General features: G+C 39.2%; 1 protein-coding gene across 3 annotated transcripts in view; it reads right to left on the reverse strand.

Moving 5' to 3' along the window:
* Positions 1 to 3,174: 3,174 nt before the first annotated feature.
* Positions 3,175 to 16,314, reverse strand: part of LOC121350780 (transformation/transcription domain associated protein) — a 75,403-nt gene continuing 62,263 nt past the window's right edge. For all 3 annotated transcript variants that reach the window (XM_041462433.1, XM_041462431.1, XM_041462432.1), the window contains 6 exons: positions 9,767 to 9,992; positions 9,165 to 9,382; positions 8,266 to 8,450; positions 6,527 to 6,730; positions 5,290 to 5,484; positions 3,175 to 4,466 (listed from right to left, as the gene is read on the reverse strand). In XM_041462433.1, coding sequence (XP_041318367.1) covers positions 4,182 to 4,466; positions 5,290 to 5,484; positions 6,527 to 6,730; positions 8,266 to 8,450; positions 9,165 to 9,382; positions 9,767 to 9,992 — 1,313 coding nt within the window. In that variant the 3' untranslated portion in view covers positions 3,175 to 4,181. The remainder of the gene's footprint in view (positions 4,467 to 5,289; positions 5,485 to 6,526; positions 6,731 to 8,265; positions 8,451 to 9,164; positions 9,383 to 9,766; positions 9,993 to 16,314) is intronic.

Consider the following 16,314-nt stretch of genomic DNA (forward strand, 5'->3'; position numbering starts at 1 on the left):
GAAGCACAGACACAGCCAGCTCTGCCACCTCATTTCTTACAAGCAGCATGGCATGATCCTCCAGGGCAGACAAGGTCAGCACGGGTTTATAGCTCACTCAGGATGGATTTTCAAAGACTACATTAACCACATGTAGTCCTCCAGTGGAGTTGGAGTGAAAATCATCACCAAAGGACAAAAACACCCCAAACAAAACAAACAAACTAAAAATGCATTTTGTAACACCAAAACATCCCTCACCAAGTTTCCCTGACGATGTTCTGAGCCAGACCCAGCCATCAGAGCACATTACCCCAGCAGAAAACATTTACCAGGCTGCTCACTGTCCTCAGCCAGTCTGGGCTGGGGGATTCCACTCCATTTGCTGGCAATTAACATGAAACTCCATCCTTGAGAGGAAACAAACAAAGAAACAAATCTTAGGGCAGCCTCTTTCTTCCTGTTTCCCTTGGCTCAGCTTCACCTCTGCCTGCTCCTCTTCTCCTGCTTCCTTGCCTAAAATTCCCTGGTTTTGCAGAGGATTCCACTCGGTCCCTCCCCTTGGAGAAGGGCAGGGGCAGCACAGAATGGTGCCCATCAGCCATCCCTTCCCTTCCCTTTCCCTCGCCAGGGTTTCTGTCCCCAGGGCTGGCAGGGATCACCCAGCAGGTGCCCCAGGGACAGGGGGGATGCAGTGCCAGGAGCTCCCGAGCAGCTGAGGGGCCCCAGCTGGAACCTGGATGCTCCAATTCTATGTGGTGTTTCCTGGGGGGAATTGGAAGAAATAAAAATATTTCTCAGAGTAAAGCATTGGATTATAACAGGGGAGGGAGAAGTTTGAAGGCAGAGAGGGAGCACAACCCATGCCTGGAGCTCTCAGGGAAAGGCAATGCTCATTTAAGGATGAAAAAGCCACAGTGAAGAGATGTTCAGCACAGTTACCAATTTCACAGAGTTCTTATTTTCTTTTTCTTTTTTTTTTTTTCCCTGCATTTCAGCACCTGGAAGTCCCAGGTGAGGTGACACTGCCCTTTGGCTCACAGCTCATGCACACAGGGACAGCGAGACCCAACACAGTCAAGGGACAATGATGATAAACCACATACAAGTCACCAGTTGTTTCACATGTGCTCTCTTGAACCTCTTAAATGTGAAATGCACCCACACTGAGCTGATTAAAAGCTCCTGTGAGTGCGAAATCTTCTCTCTGAATAGGCTTCTACACCACAAAGGAACATTTCATACATCATATTTGAAACAGATCAGAGCCTTAAAAGCAACTTTATTCCACTGCCATTATGAAACAGAGCTTTCATTGTCTGCCCCTGAAACACTTTGAGTCATCATCTTCCAGTAATAACTAATCCCTTGCTCACTCTGTACCTGACAATTCATGGACAGCCCAATTACAGGAGAGGAAAGTGGCACACCACTTTCAGAGGATGGACTCAAACACTCAACTGTTAAAGGCTTTTGTTTCAGAGTACAATTCACTTAAGCAAACAAGTTCTCATAATCTACTTTGAGAGCAGAGTGTAATAATAAAAAGTTAAATTGCAGCAGCATCATCTAATAAAGACAGAGTAAAACATGACTACAAAAGTCAGGAGATAAAACAGTGTCATTTGAGAAACCTGACAACTATTTATTCTCCATATAATCTCTACAGCTTACATTTTTATCCAGGTTTTCATGCCAACTTGCTTCTTAGTTATTAGTATTTCTGTGCCTTGAGTGACCTCCCAGAGTGCCCGGTTCACACCAACACAGGTAAATGTGCCACAGCCTACCAACATGTATATCTCTGTATTGTATACAGAATTATGGCTGGCACAACTTTGGTGTCAAGGACTTGTGACTAGTTACCCTCACGAAGATCTGGTGAAACCTGTCCATAACTCTACAGAGGTTAAAAAACAAACACAACAGGAAGAACTTTCAGAATGGCATAATGCTCATACACACAAATTTCAGAGTGAATTTTAAATTTGACCTCTCTTGAGTGTTTGATTTTACAGAGTAATGACATTGGCTTTTTTTGTGTAGTATCTAATCTGAGGGAAGAAACCTTGAAGGGAATACTTAAGAGTTAATTGACATTTAATGTAGTTCACTTTCCAGTATCTGCTCAGCAAGATGCATTCTGAGCATGGATCTCTAACCAGACAGAGGCAACCCTTATCTACAGTCATAAAAAATTAAATGCAGCTAAGATAGATGTCACATGTTCGTGAAGATAATCAGGAACTTCCTACCTTGTACTTTGTCAAACCACCTTCCTGCTAATGGACAGCTGCTGCTGATACAAGAGATGTCAGATATCCCCCAGGCTCTGAAGAATGCTCATGTATAAAAGCTTTCAGATTTATCTCCTGGAGCTGGTGCTGAAACTCTGGGTTAAGACTGTGTAAGCCTTCTCACAAACTGAGGTGCATCCACGGCATATGCTTGTGAAAGAAGAGCACCAGGTATTAACATTTGCACATTAACACCATCAGGGAACTCATTAAAATAACTCTCTGCTCCCTCACACCCCAAGTCTTCTTTCAGGAGTATATCTGAGATGATGCCAAGAGCAAGAGAGATGTCACAAATCTAAAGACAACAAAGTTTGTCTCTTAACTCACATTCGCATTTTCCCATTAAGATTTCTATCACGGACAGAAAAGTGGCTGAATTATCTGATGACTTCCTGTCAGGGAATGCTGTCATCTCTCAGACATATCCAAGAGGTGCAAATGAGAAATGATCCTGCATCTCCTCTGTGCAGTGTGTGCTGTATTTCACAGCTGCAAATATTACAATCTTCAAAAAAGGGAAGGCAACAATTCCCTTCAAGTCATGAAAGCACTGAGCTCAGTTGTGAATGACTGCACACAGAGCGTGTTGTGACACATGCAGGAAGTGCTATGTTTTATAAGATTATTTTTGCCAACATGATTTTGTTAAGGAAGTCTTTGCAAAAAAAAAAAAAAAGGATGTTTGTTTTCCAAATCCTTATATAGTCCTTAGCACTCATTTATTTCAGCTTTCTTTTGTACATAGTGCCATAGAGCAATACTCTCCTTGATACAAAAGGAGCACCAAGCATGGGAATGAAGGGCCATGCTTGTTTCATCCATCATACAATGAGGCAAAATCATACTCATGGGATAATATTAAAAATATTAAAAATAAAATTAATACCACAGAGAGTTTTATAAAATATTTATTTGGAAAAAATCACTCTGTACAAATTTAACATTGTCAACACCGAAGTTTTATAAAAATGCTAACACAACAGAAAGACAAGTGAAACATTAAACTGCTCTTCTTAAATTACAAAGGAACAGATTCATTCTAAAGAAGCTACTGTAAGTCTAAACAGTAAAGGGAACTTGATAAGATTTCATTTTTTCTCTATTACAGACAAATACAGGTATCAAAGGATGACTTTTTCCATCCTTTTTTAAACTTCTTCCCAAACACTGTCCACAGCTAAACCAAATACTCTAAATGGTTTACACTTTTACTGTACATAGCTTGTGCTCCAGGAAAAGTCAGCACAATTTGATCATCATTTTCTCAGTGCCTAACAAAATCTCACCTCTATAACATTTGGTACAAAATTGTCTGTACAAAGCAACATTGCTCATGTAAATTTGAAGCAAACTTAAAAGTTAAGAGCATTTATCTGTGCCTTCAATTTGGCATCACGAAGAGAGCGATTAAGTAAAATTTCATAGAGGAAAACTCAGTAACTGGGATTACTGTATTTTTCTCTTTTTGTAGTAATTACTATTGTATAAAAAATTCATATACTGCAGGTTATTAGGAATGGCAGACCCTAAATCTAACAATGCTAGTTTCATAGTCTTCATCATAAAATTAGATTTTTCTGTATATTATTTTTCTCTCTTCATTTTAATCTATTTGCAAAAGCTGCTGTTGCATATCAACTGCATAAACAGGAGGAAATGTCTCCTCATGAAATTAAAACCAGTAAAAACACCATACTACTGTAAACACAGCTAGAATGAAAACTGACAAAACGCAGTGTGACAGGTAAGCCATCGTCTGGAAAGCTCTTTTCACATTTTCTTAACACAAAACATGGCTCACACCACAAACGACAGGAGGAAATAAAAACAACAACAGAAAAAAAAACAAAACCCAAAAACAACAAAACCAACAAAACCCCCCAAAACTGTTGAAAGCTCACGTCACAGCCAGGGGTGCCAGGCGGGGTCCATCCGGCAGAGGTTGTCCAGGCTGTTTGCAGCTGCCACCAGAGTGTTGACTTTGCTTTCCCCTCCCTCAAACTGGGCGAGGTTGTGGAGGCGAGTCATGATGGCAGTCACAGCTTTCTGCACCAGGGAAACCAGCTGCTGGCTGTCCATGTTCTCGGGCTGCCCAGCTGCTGACAGTGGAGACGAGGTGTCCTCTTGGGTTTTTTTGTGCCACGCGATGATTTCATCCCTCAGCACAGTTTTTAGGATGCCATCAACCTATGTGAAGAAAAAAATCAGATTACTGCACTTAATCCAAGGAACAATCAGGTTCTATCAGATTACAGAACTGTAACTAGATTTTAGTGGACAGCATTTTGACGCTTTTGGTGTCACACTGCAATTTCAGACTTTTCAAGGTGAGTATGGCTTCCAAACATCTTTATTATTTCCTCTCCAGATATTTCTTTTCACAAAAAGTTTCCATTACAAAAACACAACACAATGGCTCCTACAGAAATTAATAACATATATTAAGATATTGACACACAGTTGGGCACATCCTCTTTTTAAATTACTCCACTAAATTCATGGCTTCTACAACACACGCACAGACAGAAGTCTTGGGAAAAGATCTGGAGTACTTTGAAGAGCTGAAGGGTTTTTTTGCAATCATTACACTCTTGGGGAATATTATTTTCTGCTTCACAGGGAAAGAACACTGACTACAACATCCATACATATGTATTGAACATATATACATATATATATTATATAGGCCAGTTCTACCTTTGGATGAAAAAGAAATGCCTGCAACAAATACTTTCCTATTTTTTCTCATCACTGAACTGAGTTACTGGTATTAATCTGCCAACTCCAACAGTCTCAAGCTTCTAAAGCAAACTTTTATGTGTCCAGTCTGAGTCAAATTAAACGTTTATACATAACATAAAACATTTCCAACATTTCAGCAGGCCTTTGTGATGACCTCAGGGTAAAATTTTACTCACCATCATTTAGTTCCTACCTTTACCAAAAAAGTGCTGTTTTGTTTATAAATTGCCAAATACAAACCTGCAAAAAAAAAAAAAGGCATACAAACCTTGAAGTTTGGCTGTGCAAAGCAGCGAGCTACTGCAATCATGGATGCAGTGAGGGGCCCTGACACCCCGATGGTGGTGAGGAATTCCGAGATGTTCGGGGTGAGCCGGAAGGGAACCGGGCGATTGGCGTCCAGATCCCCCGTGGCATCGTTAATGTCAAAGCGAAAGTACGCCACGTTGAGCTTGCCAGTGTCCTGGGATTAACAGAAACATGCACAAAGGCAATTAAAGGAACCCATTTTCCTCCATGGAACCAAAGCAGGTGGATTTTGTGTCTGTTAATGCTGAGTTCCAACAGTGCTTCAAAAGCATTTCACTTGTTTAGCCAAATAACTTTTGAGGAATGAAGTTATAAATAATGGCATGCACAAAGGTAAGTGTTTCTCTCAAAATATTGCGTCCAAACCCCTCACTAAATACATGTAATACCAAACTTAAGGAGTAGATTCTTTGGCATGCACAAAGGTAAGTATTTCTCTCAAAATGTTGTGTTATGAAGTTATAAATAATGGCATGCACAAAGGTAAGTGTTTCTCTCAAAATGTTGTGTCCAAACCCCTCACTAAAAACATGTAATACCAAACTTAAGAAGTAGATTCCTCTGGATCCTGATCTGTATGGAGTCACTGCCAATAGACCTCTGGGTGTCCAAGGTTCACTGTGGGTAAACAGCTGAACACTTAATAGAGGGATCAAAAAACCCTAATTACTCTACAAACTATAGCTCTCCATACATAAAAATGACATTAAGACTTTAAGAAATACCACCTTTGCTCTTTTTTAAGGTGGCAAACCCCATTTTAAATATTGGCTTAAAACAGAAAAATCATGATTAATAGGCGTTGTAGTTTGATGGATATGCTCAAAATAGCCCTTTAAGAAAATGAAGCTCTGTATTTTATTTTTCTTACACCTAACTGATTTAATACAAAGGTATTTTGAAAGCAATATATTTGAAAGAAGACTATAAAGAGAGACTTATCAGTCATTTACATGAAGAGTTCAAATATCTAAGAACAATTTCACAAAGTTCTAAACTCTCACCACAGAAGGCAGCAATGAGGTCCACGGGGACTGCAGGTTAAAGTGCTCCCTCCAGGATGTGCAATCACACAGAAATAACAAGCCTACTGAAATGCACTGATAATTATCTATATTGAACTTGGACTCATTTCAAAAGCACAGTGCAAATACCCACCTGATCCCAGACGAGAGAATGAGCAAACTGAAGCATACCTGGGCAATCTGCAGCATCTCAGGGTTGAGCCTGTTCAGGTGAAAGATGAATTCTGCAAAGCCAATGAGGGCTAGCTGGATGGTGAACATCTTCCGGAAGGTCCAGTAATCCGTGGCGTTGGGGAAGGTGTGCAGAGCCCACTCCTTGAGCATGCTGCGAGGCACCATGTTACTCTGCACCTCCTTCAGGATGTCTCTGAGAACCTGCACAGCAAAAGGGTTACTTGGAAAAAGGCATTTTTAATGCACTTCTTAGCAACAGACAAATCGACCTAAAGCAGCTACCAATCTGCTCGTAATTGCTGCATCTCGTTTTAGGAAAATAAAAAACAAAAAAAAAGAAAAATCTACCAAAATATTTAATTACTATAGCATACACTAGGCCTAATTAGTTAGAAAAAGAAGGATCTGTTCTGTAACACCAGAAAGCAGGATAGTCATGTTGAGTTCAGTTAAAGGGCTGTTAAAGTTTCAAATGTAAGAATTCTGAAAATAGAAACAAGTGTTACATAGCACTTCCATTTTTATTTTGTAACAAAGTCTGAGAACTGTTTAGACTGTGTCTGAAATACATATTTACTGTGTATTTTCTAATAGCTGTATTTGGAATGGGACTGGCATTTTATCTATGAATTTGCACTAGCCCTAACTGAAAAAAAAAACAAACATAAAACCACCTTATACATCACAACTGGTTGTTTGGTGGAGGTTACAGAGAGAGAGCTTTGTTCTTTCTGAGTACTTCATTTATTAGGTGAGATTGCCCAACTACTTCTGTTTGGCTTGGAAGAATGGATCCACTGGCAATTTTAAGAGAAATAATAGAAGAACATGGGAAGCCTGCCTCACATACCATGCTGTAGCTGCTTATGTAAATTAGAATGCTGCTTCCCATGCTGTCAATTAATTATATTTAAAGCATTAAACAAGAGAGCAAAAAAACAAAAATCAATCAGCACCCTGCCTGTTTTCAGTTGCATTTACCCAAAACAACTTCCAGCAATACAAATACAGTTTTTTTTAAATCAAATATCATTCCAAGATCACCTAAAACTCTGAAGAGATATAGAGTTCTCATTATGCAAAGTCAAAACACATGCAAAAAATCCAACCACCACCCGGGCACTGTGTACCTGTCTGACATCTAATGACATCTACCAAACACACACATCCCTGCTAAGCTGAACTGCCTTTAAAAGACAGGCTCTGCTGAATATTTCAATATTTTCTATAGACAACCTTTTAGCAAAGTCCTACCTTTATATATAACAATAACTTATATCTGCTACCTCTTTTCTAAACTCCAAAATATTCTGTTTTTTAGTATATAATGAACTTCCTAAATTCTGAAGAAGCTCTGGGGGGAATTTGCCAAGGCACAGCAGAGTGCTGGAGAAAGCCTGGGATGAAATTGGGCAGGGCAGGGTGCTGGGGAATGCCTTGGATGAAATTGGGCAGGGCAGGATGCGGGGGAAAGCCTTGGATGGAATTGCCCAGGGATGGAATTGCCTGGGCAGGGCAGGGTGCTGGGGACAGCCCTGGATGACATGGCCCAGGGATGGAATTGCCCAGGTAGGGCAGGGTGCTGGGGAAAGCCCTGGATGAAATGACCCAGGGACAGAATTGCCCGGGGCAGGGCAGGGCAGGGCTCAGGGCACAGCCCTGGATGGAAGTGCCCGGGGCAGGGCACAGCAGGGCACAGCAGGGCACCCCCCTGTGCTGACCCCGTGCTGCAGTACCTGGTGACTGGCCTGCGTGCCCCGGGCCTGCACCGTGGCCAGCCGGTCGTAGTAGCGGGAGATGGGGTTGTCGTGCTCGATGCCCTTCTTGGCGCAGCGCTGTTTGTAGATCTCCACCAGGGACAGCGAGGAGGGGTTGTCCTCCACCAGCCGCATCTGCGGGGACACCGCCACCACCCGCGGCACTGCACACGGGGTGGGGCACAGAGCAAAGCAAAACCGAGTTCATCAGAGCCCAAATGCTGACACACCAGCCCTCAAAACACAACCCTGATAATCAGCGGGAGCCTATCAACAGAAAACTTTAATGCTGTGCTCATAACTAATTTATAAGCTCAGGTAAAAAATAATTACGGTAGGGTTTTTTTTAATCTTAATAGAAATATCAATGGTATTTTAGAAAAAAAAATGAGTACTCATCATTCTTCCTATTTTTCTTTACCTTCAGGAAAGAGGGCAACACTTTGTTTAGATGAAATTCAGCAGCAAAAATAAAAAGTATTTCTTCAGTGTTATGTGGAAGACAAAAAAGAAATTCAATATTCCTACATCACAACTCAGGGAGAAAAGGTTTTGTTCTGTCCCTCTTCAGTTGTCTCTAAACATTTGCTATGAAGTATGTGTGCCCATTTCCACACCAACAGGCCCAGTGAATCTCTGCCTTAAATATTCACAAATGCACTTGATATCATAAACAAGGCACATAAGCATTTCTAAAAACACCCCAGACCCCACGCAATGAGCTGCACTCCTCCAGAGGGATGCTACAGCTCCAGACAAGAACGAACCACCCAGACAGATGTGAATTTACCTTCTGAATATTCAAAAACCTCCAGCCATTATAACCCTTGAGCGCAACTTACATTTAAAAGCCACACAGCTCTGTCTTTTTTCAGTACCTGTGAAGAACAAATGTCTTTTGGTGGTCTCCTTCCTCTTCTCCAGGCAGGGGTTGAGGAGGCGGAGCAGCTGCAGGACGCGCTCCTCGCGGCGCGACTCGGTCAGGCAGGCATCGTTCATCACCAGGTAGGGGTAGATCTTCCCGTTGTGCCCGCGGATGTACAGCCTGCGGGCGGCCGTGTTGTGCTTCTGCACTATCTCCACCCTGGGCATGAACCTGCCAGGAGCATTCAGAGAGCTTTGTGACTCTTTTGAACAACAGCATCTCTAGTGATTACGATCAACTCACAGCATTGTACAAGAAAACCAAATCCGCTCTGAACAGTGCAGGTGTTTAGTGACCAAACGTAAAGTTATTGGAGGAGGATAAATTAAAAAGGTCTTACACCCAAGTTTGACTACATATGTATATGTAGATATTTAATACACATATATAAAATATTTATCTACTATAAAATATCTATCTACTTTTGCAGAGTGGATGGATGGATGGATGGATGGATGGATGGATGGATGGATGGATGGATGGATGGATGGATGAGGCTTTAATTTTCTTCTCTGTTTCCAGAATTACAGCTACCAAAGGGAATTTTTAGGTTACCTTGCTATCTTGATGTAGTAATGTGTTGGCTTTGGCATAAGGAACTCTCCAGGTATCTCTACTTCTGCAGTTTGAGCTGAGAAGTTACTTAGAAAGCGGCACTTTTCCTCTATGAGGAAGAACTTTGGAAGCTGTTTAGTTTTGGCCTCCAGAATTTTGATCCATTTCTTTAGTTTGGAGATAAGGTTGTGGAGTTTCATTGATCCCGGCACACTGAAGTCAAAATCTAAAAAAAAAAAAAAAAAAGCCAAACAAAAACAAATCACTCAATTCAATAGTGCAAGTCCAACACACACACCTCCACTAATCTGAACTGCCTTTAAAAGACAGGCTCTGTTGAATATTTCAATATTCTATAGAAAACCTTTTTGCAAAGTCCTAGCATTATATAGAATAATAACTTAAACCTGTCAGAATCTGCTACCTCTTTTCTGTATACAACTCTAAAATATTCTGTTATTTAGTACATAACGAGCTTCCTAAGATTTTTCTCTTTTAGAGTCACACAAACATTGAAAAGCATATAGTGAAAAATTTAAATACTATTACTGTATTGAATTCTCTATATACTGCAACCAGACATACTGCATAGAAAGAAAGCAGTAACACCCCAAATTATTACATCAGACCACTCAGTGGAAAAGTAGGCTTACTTTACAGCACCATAATTTTCTACCTGTTTCATTACAAGTCACTTATTTATTTAAAATAAGTGGAGACTTTTTACTCCCAAAACAAATGAAAGAGCCCCAATTGAGGATACAATGTAGAATCCATGAGGAACTTCAGGACAAATAAGAAAATTGTTATTATTACTATTCTCAACTGCAAGAAAATTCTTATTCTTTCCTTAGACAACAACTGAAAGACACTACAGGAAGAACAGCCACAGAAGCCCAAGAAAAATGACAATATTATGCAAACAGCCTGCTCTTTCCACTGCAATGTCAACAGTACAACAGAGTGAGAATATCTCCTTTAATCCACATGCAGGTGAAGAAGGAACTTTCTCAAGGTCAATATATGGACTTCAGTACACTATGCAAGGAATTCTGTAACAGAAATCACTGCAATACTGAGCATTTTCTGGGCCACACCATCTTCCCAACACTGCTCTCACTACAGTTTCAGACAAAGCAAATAATAAATAAATAAAAAAATAAATAAATGTCTTTGAATTTCCCAAAAGAGGGAAAATGAATAAACCACACACATGAAATGATGGCTCAGCACTTCAGTGCCACAACAATGAAAGATTAAACACACTTGGATAAGAAGACAAACTGCTCTCTGTAAACCTCATTAGTTATGGCATCCCAAACTATGCAAGTTAACCAACAGACTTGAATTTTTAACTCTTCTTCACTCCCTAGAGGATGCCATTTTGAGCTCAACATGTCTCAAGTGAAAAAGCAACTAAAAAAAACCCAGAATGACAATTAAGTACTTCTGAGATTTACAGCTAGAGCAGAACAGAATCTTCAGTATTATTCAACACAATGGAAAATTAAGACTTAAAAATTAGTTTAAATTTTCTTGCAGAACCTCCATTTCAATATGTCATATACACTCAATATTTTCCTAAGTTGACAAAAATACCAAAAAACAAACAAACATGAGCACTGTTCAGAAAATTTGACCACATAAATATTCTACAAGCATCTGCCTGCAAGTGTGCCAAGAGTGAATTAAGTATGTGCACACAGCAATTACTGCATTATGAAAGTTTTTTCAACCACAATTAAACCACTCAAAACTCTGATTTGTAAGTCCAAAAGACTTACTCCTACAAACAATTTAAAATATTCATTTAGTCAGCAGAGTTCCTGTCATTCTACACATACACTCTCCTACGTTTTTTTCTTTAATCCAGGATTCTAATGCCAAAGAAAACAATGCACTTCAGGATTGCTTTCATTTTGCTCTTCTGTTACTCAAATAAGTATCAGAGAACATGTAACTCAACATATTTCACTGTGTATCCACAATAAACTGAGATGCTAAAACCTTTCAGTGAAAGACCTAAGTTTACCAGCCTAAAACAGAGCAAAAAGCCAGCTCATACAAAATCCTTTCCACTTCTGTAAGAAAAAAAGTCTATAATGAAAAATACAGTTTCATATTTATGGATGTAATATTCCCTTTTCTTTTTCTGCCTGCTGTGGGCAGTGCATCTACTGCAATATCACTGTAAAACACTCTTATTAAAATCCCAAGCCTACCCTCTAGTGAGCAGTGGGAGTAAATCATTTCATCAAAGTGGCAAAATTATTGCATCATTTATCTCCCGAATCTCTGAAGTGCAGGAAAGTACCCACAAACTGCAACTAGTTTTTGTGCTAATGTGAATCAGCCAAGAGGTAAAAGCATGTATCAATATATTTTCCTTCGAAAAAAAAGTCACCACAAGAGCAGCTCTAGTTTGCTGAATGCCTATTTTAGGGTTTTTGTTGTTCTTTTGTTTCCCAGTGGCAGATGGGAAACACAGAGAGCTCAATTAGTCTTTCTGCTCGTGTCACAGAGAACCCATCTGAGAAGAAAAATCACTTCAGCTGGAACAAAGGGAAATACAAGACCAAACATTATTTGTGTACAAAGTCCCTCTGCTTTGCAGACATCTTAATCTATATAAACAGTGGTATTGTCTAAAAAAAAAATCCATTTCTTCAGTCTTTAGTACTGGAAAACACCTTTCTCAAGCTAACACACACTGGTCTGAAGTACCTCACTACTTGCACCACCTATTTCTAAAAAGGATGGGAAGTTTTCCCCCTCATCCTTAATGGGGATTTTCACAGAAGGCCATGGCACAGACTGCAGTGGATGCAGTTTGCTCTCTCTTCTCAATGCTGCTGAAGTTTCTTGCCACTCTCAATGGAAGGAGAAACAGGAGAATCTTCTCCCCAGACCTAAAAAAATCCTGATGCCTCTTAACACACTTGGATTGAAGGCTGTACCATCACTCCTCAGGAGGAAACACCAAAAACACACTTGAGTAGCAAAATTAGAGTATCAAACCCCCTGTCCCTCCCAGTCCCCTTGACCTACACCACATTAACATGGCATTAAGAAAACAAAGAATACCTCCAAACTAAAACTCCAGAACTATATAAAAAAACCCTTGTGCTACACTGGAAGAAAATAGTTCTGATCAAAGGCAACAGGCTATTAATGCTGTTAGAGCAAGAAACCGTTCATTTGAAGATTTTAAAGATAATTCTGACCATAGGAAAAGCCTGATTCCATTAAAGGTTCACATCTCAAGGATCTCCAGCTAAAAAGCCAAGACACTAATCATGTAAGGTGTCCCTGAGGACTGAGTTGTAAGCTTAGCTTCATGGAGCAGGACAATTCTTTATGCCCATGACACTGAAGAAGATCCAAGCATTCTCCACAATTGAAGTGCTGTCTTGCTTTTGAAGCCATTATTCAAACATTTACATATTCTGCTTCCCAAAACTTCTCTCCAATCTCACAAGAACTTTCGGAAAAAAAACCAGTAAAGATGAAAAATCTCAGTGAGAGGAAAGCAGAAATATGGAAGAGGACTTGTGGTTTATCACTCAGCTCCAGAAAACCAAGACTGCATGTACCAGACACCAAGGTCAAATATCATCCATCTCTTTATCTGGATTTTCTGCATAACATCCTGTTACCTAAAAATTACAATGGAAGCAAAGAAAGAGGTACCAAAGTACACAATGTTCACTCTTGAGCAAAAGGAAACAAAATCCTTAAAAAGGCTGAAAATGAACAGAGCTCTTCCCCCTGTCCCCTCCTAACAGTTCAGAGCCACACTTGGGTTTCAAGAGCTTCCTCCTGACGACAGAGCCACCAGCACAGCGAAGGATTCATTGTGCTGGGGCACAGAGTCTCAAGGAAATTACCATGCCCTTCAAGGGGGTATTTTGGAGCTCTCCACTCATATTCAGCTGGAGAGTAGAGATGGTTGCAGAAAGAAGCTGATCCAAACTCTAAACTATCATCTGCCCACAAAAGGACAATTGAGGCAGCTTTTCTGCTGCTTTCACTGCTGAGAGAGCTCTCAAAGGGAGCATTTTTCAGCATTTTCTTTTCTTTGATGTCAAAAGGTTTAGCAGAAAAGGAAAGAACAAAGAACAGATGGTCAAAGAACTGTGCATCTGAAGTTCTAGAAAAAAAAATTCAAAGTAAAATTTGTTTTTATAATATAACATTAGAATAGATAAAGATGACCTATCACAGCTCCAACAGTCCAGACTGCTACAGACAAAGAATTCAGAATATAAGAAATGGTGTGAGACTCTCCAGTGGCTCCAAACAGGAATCAAAACACATTCTGATGTTGATGGAAAGGATTATGCAACCACACCCTGCTCAAAGTGTCTATAAACCATAGCTGTCAACATTAATCTGGGAATAATTGACAAAAAGTTTACTCCAAGACAGCTCCTTAGCTTGGACACTTTTGAAATGAAAGACAACCACTGTAATTATCTGTCCATCATCCAAATGCAACTGATACTGAGAACAGGAAAAACAAACACGAACATTGTGGTGTGACAGAAGGACACATCAGGCATATTCTACAATTGGTTTCTTGTAATGTTTAAAAAACCCTTGCAATCTTCAGTACAGTAATTACAATCCTATTCAGTTATTTACATACATTTTACTGTTATTGCAAAATCAATAAAAAACTTATTTTCATTTTCTGCATAACGAATTAAATCACAGAAATTATTAAATATGCTGATTGGTTTAATTTCTTCTGTTTTCCCACATTTAATTTGTAAATATAAACACTGAATGTAATAGATTAAAATAAAATCTAATCCAACACTAAGCAAAATAATTATGTGTATCCTGCAGACATTCATATTTCATTGCACTTGAAAAATAAAACATGAAATCTTCAAATAAAAGAAAGTAATTACTGTTACTTAACTGAAGTTTACCAAGAAACACTTTGCATTTGATGACTTTACATGATTTTTATCACCAGGCCTATGTCATACTTTGGTTTATATGTTGTTCCATATAATTTTTTAATTAAGAGAGAACATCTGAAAACCTTAACAGCCATTTATATATCACAAAGATATGCAAAAAATAAAAACAGCATAAAAAATACTGGAAATCCTCTCCACTTTTTAACTAAAAGTGGTAACCGAATCATAATTAAGCTTTCTTAAATGTTTCTCTAGAAATGTTTTGAAATATTACTTCAGATATTGCAGACTGTACTCTGGCATTGTATTTACTTTTCCTTTACACCTTGGAAACTCCAGAGCTCTCTGATGCTCACAGGAAAGGAAGTAGGAGCTACTGTGACAGATCAAAAATAACTCAAATCCAACCAAGCATATCAACAACACTTACAGCAATAAATAAGTGGCTATACCACTGTTGCAATGTAAAGACTATAAACCATTATTAAAAACCAAAATCAAGTCCAAACTTGCATTTAATGTAGAGGCATTTAGCTGGAAGGGATCTACAACAACCATCCCCAGATCCCTGATCCAGGGCTGTTCTCCTCTCCCCATTTACACCTGTACCTGCCATTATTCCTCTGCTCCAGGTACAGAATCCAGTACTTGGACTGGTGAAATTTCACCCCATTAATCATTATACAATGATTTTTTCCCCCCTGTACGCTCCCATTAAAGACACACAAAGTGTTTCTACTTCAATTTCCCTCCCTAGTACACTTCATCCAGTAAAAATTTAATCATATGGTTCAGGACTTTCATTATCTGCTGTCATGCAACTGCTGTGCCTCAGAAAGGACACCGTGCAATGCATGGCGTGCACGAGATATGTAGGTCACTTCTACAACTCAGTCACTTCCACAGGATTCCCATCAGTTCCCTTACTTTCACAATATTATCAGCAAAATGCTTGAAAAAACACCCCAAGTCTACTTGTCAAACACTCTCAGTTACGTTTAAAGGAAAGCCATGGAATTTATGCAAAACTCAAAATTCTGGCAACCCAAAACACTTTCTGTCAGGTATGAGCTGCGTGGCCTTAACACATTTCACCAAACAAATCAAGCTTGTAAACAAGCTTTTCTTAAGAATTTCAAATCAAGATCAGATACTCAGATATGTAACTACTGGTTAAGAGAAAATGAATGAAGCAAAAAAGCTACTTCCCTTAAGTATATTTTTTTATTAGATCTGATTAAAGTTATTGATTCAATTTACCAATGATGTAAATTTGGGTAATAGAATTTTTATAATCTAGTTACCCAAAACACTAAAGTAATCTTACTCATCAGAAGTAGGCTGTTTTAAAGACTTCACATAAAATCATCAGTTTGGAGTTCTGGGGTGAAAATTTCATTAAATTCTGGCATCACAGAGAGTCAGAGATCATTATTGTCCCTCACATACAGCCAGCAGTTCTGTTCAAATTGCAAAAACATTACACTGAAGTAATCTAATTTATCTTTAAACACATATGTGATCAAACCACAGTTTTCAATAATAAAAATACAACAATATATTTATTCTCTAGGTTGATGTCTGTTTTCCATTTGAATTACATTTATTACTGCACAA

This window comes from Pyrgilauda ruficollis, unplaced genomic scaffold (genome assembly GCF_017590135.1).
Source record: "Pyrgilauda ruficollis isolate IOZ18807 unplaced genomic scaffold, ASM1759013v1 scaffold16, whole genome shotgun sequence".
Classification (NCBI taxonomy): Eukaryota; Metazoa; Chordata; class Aves; order Passeriformes; family Passeridae; genus Pyrgilauda; species Pyrgilauda ruficollis.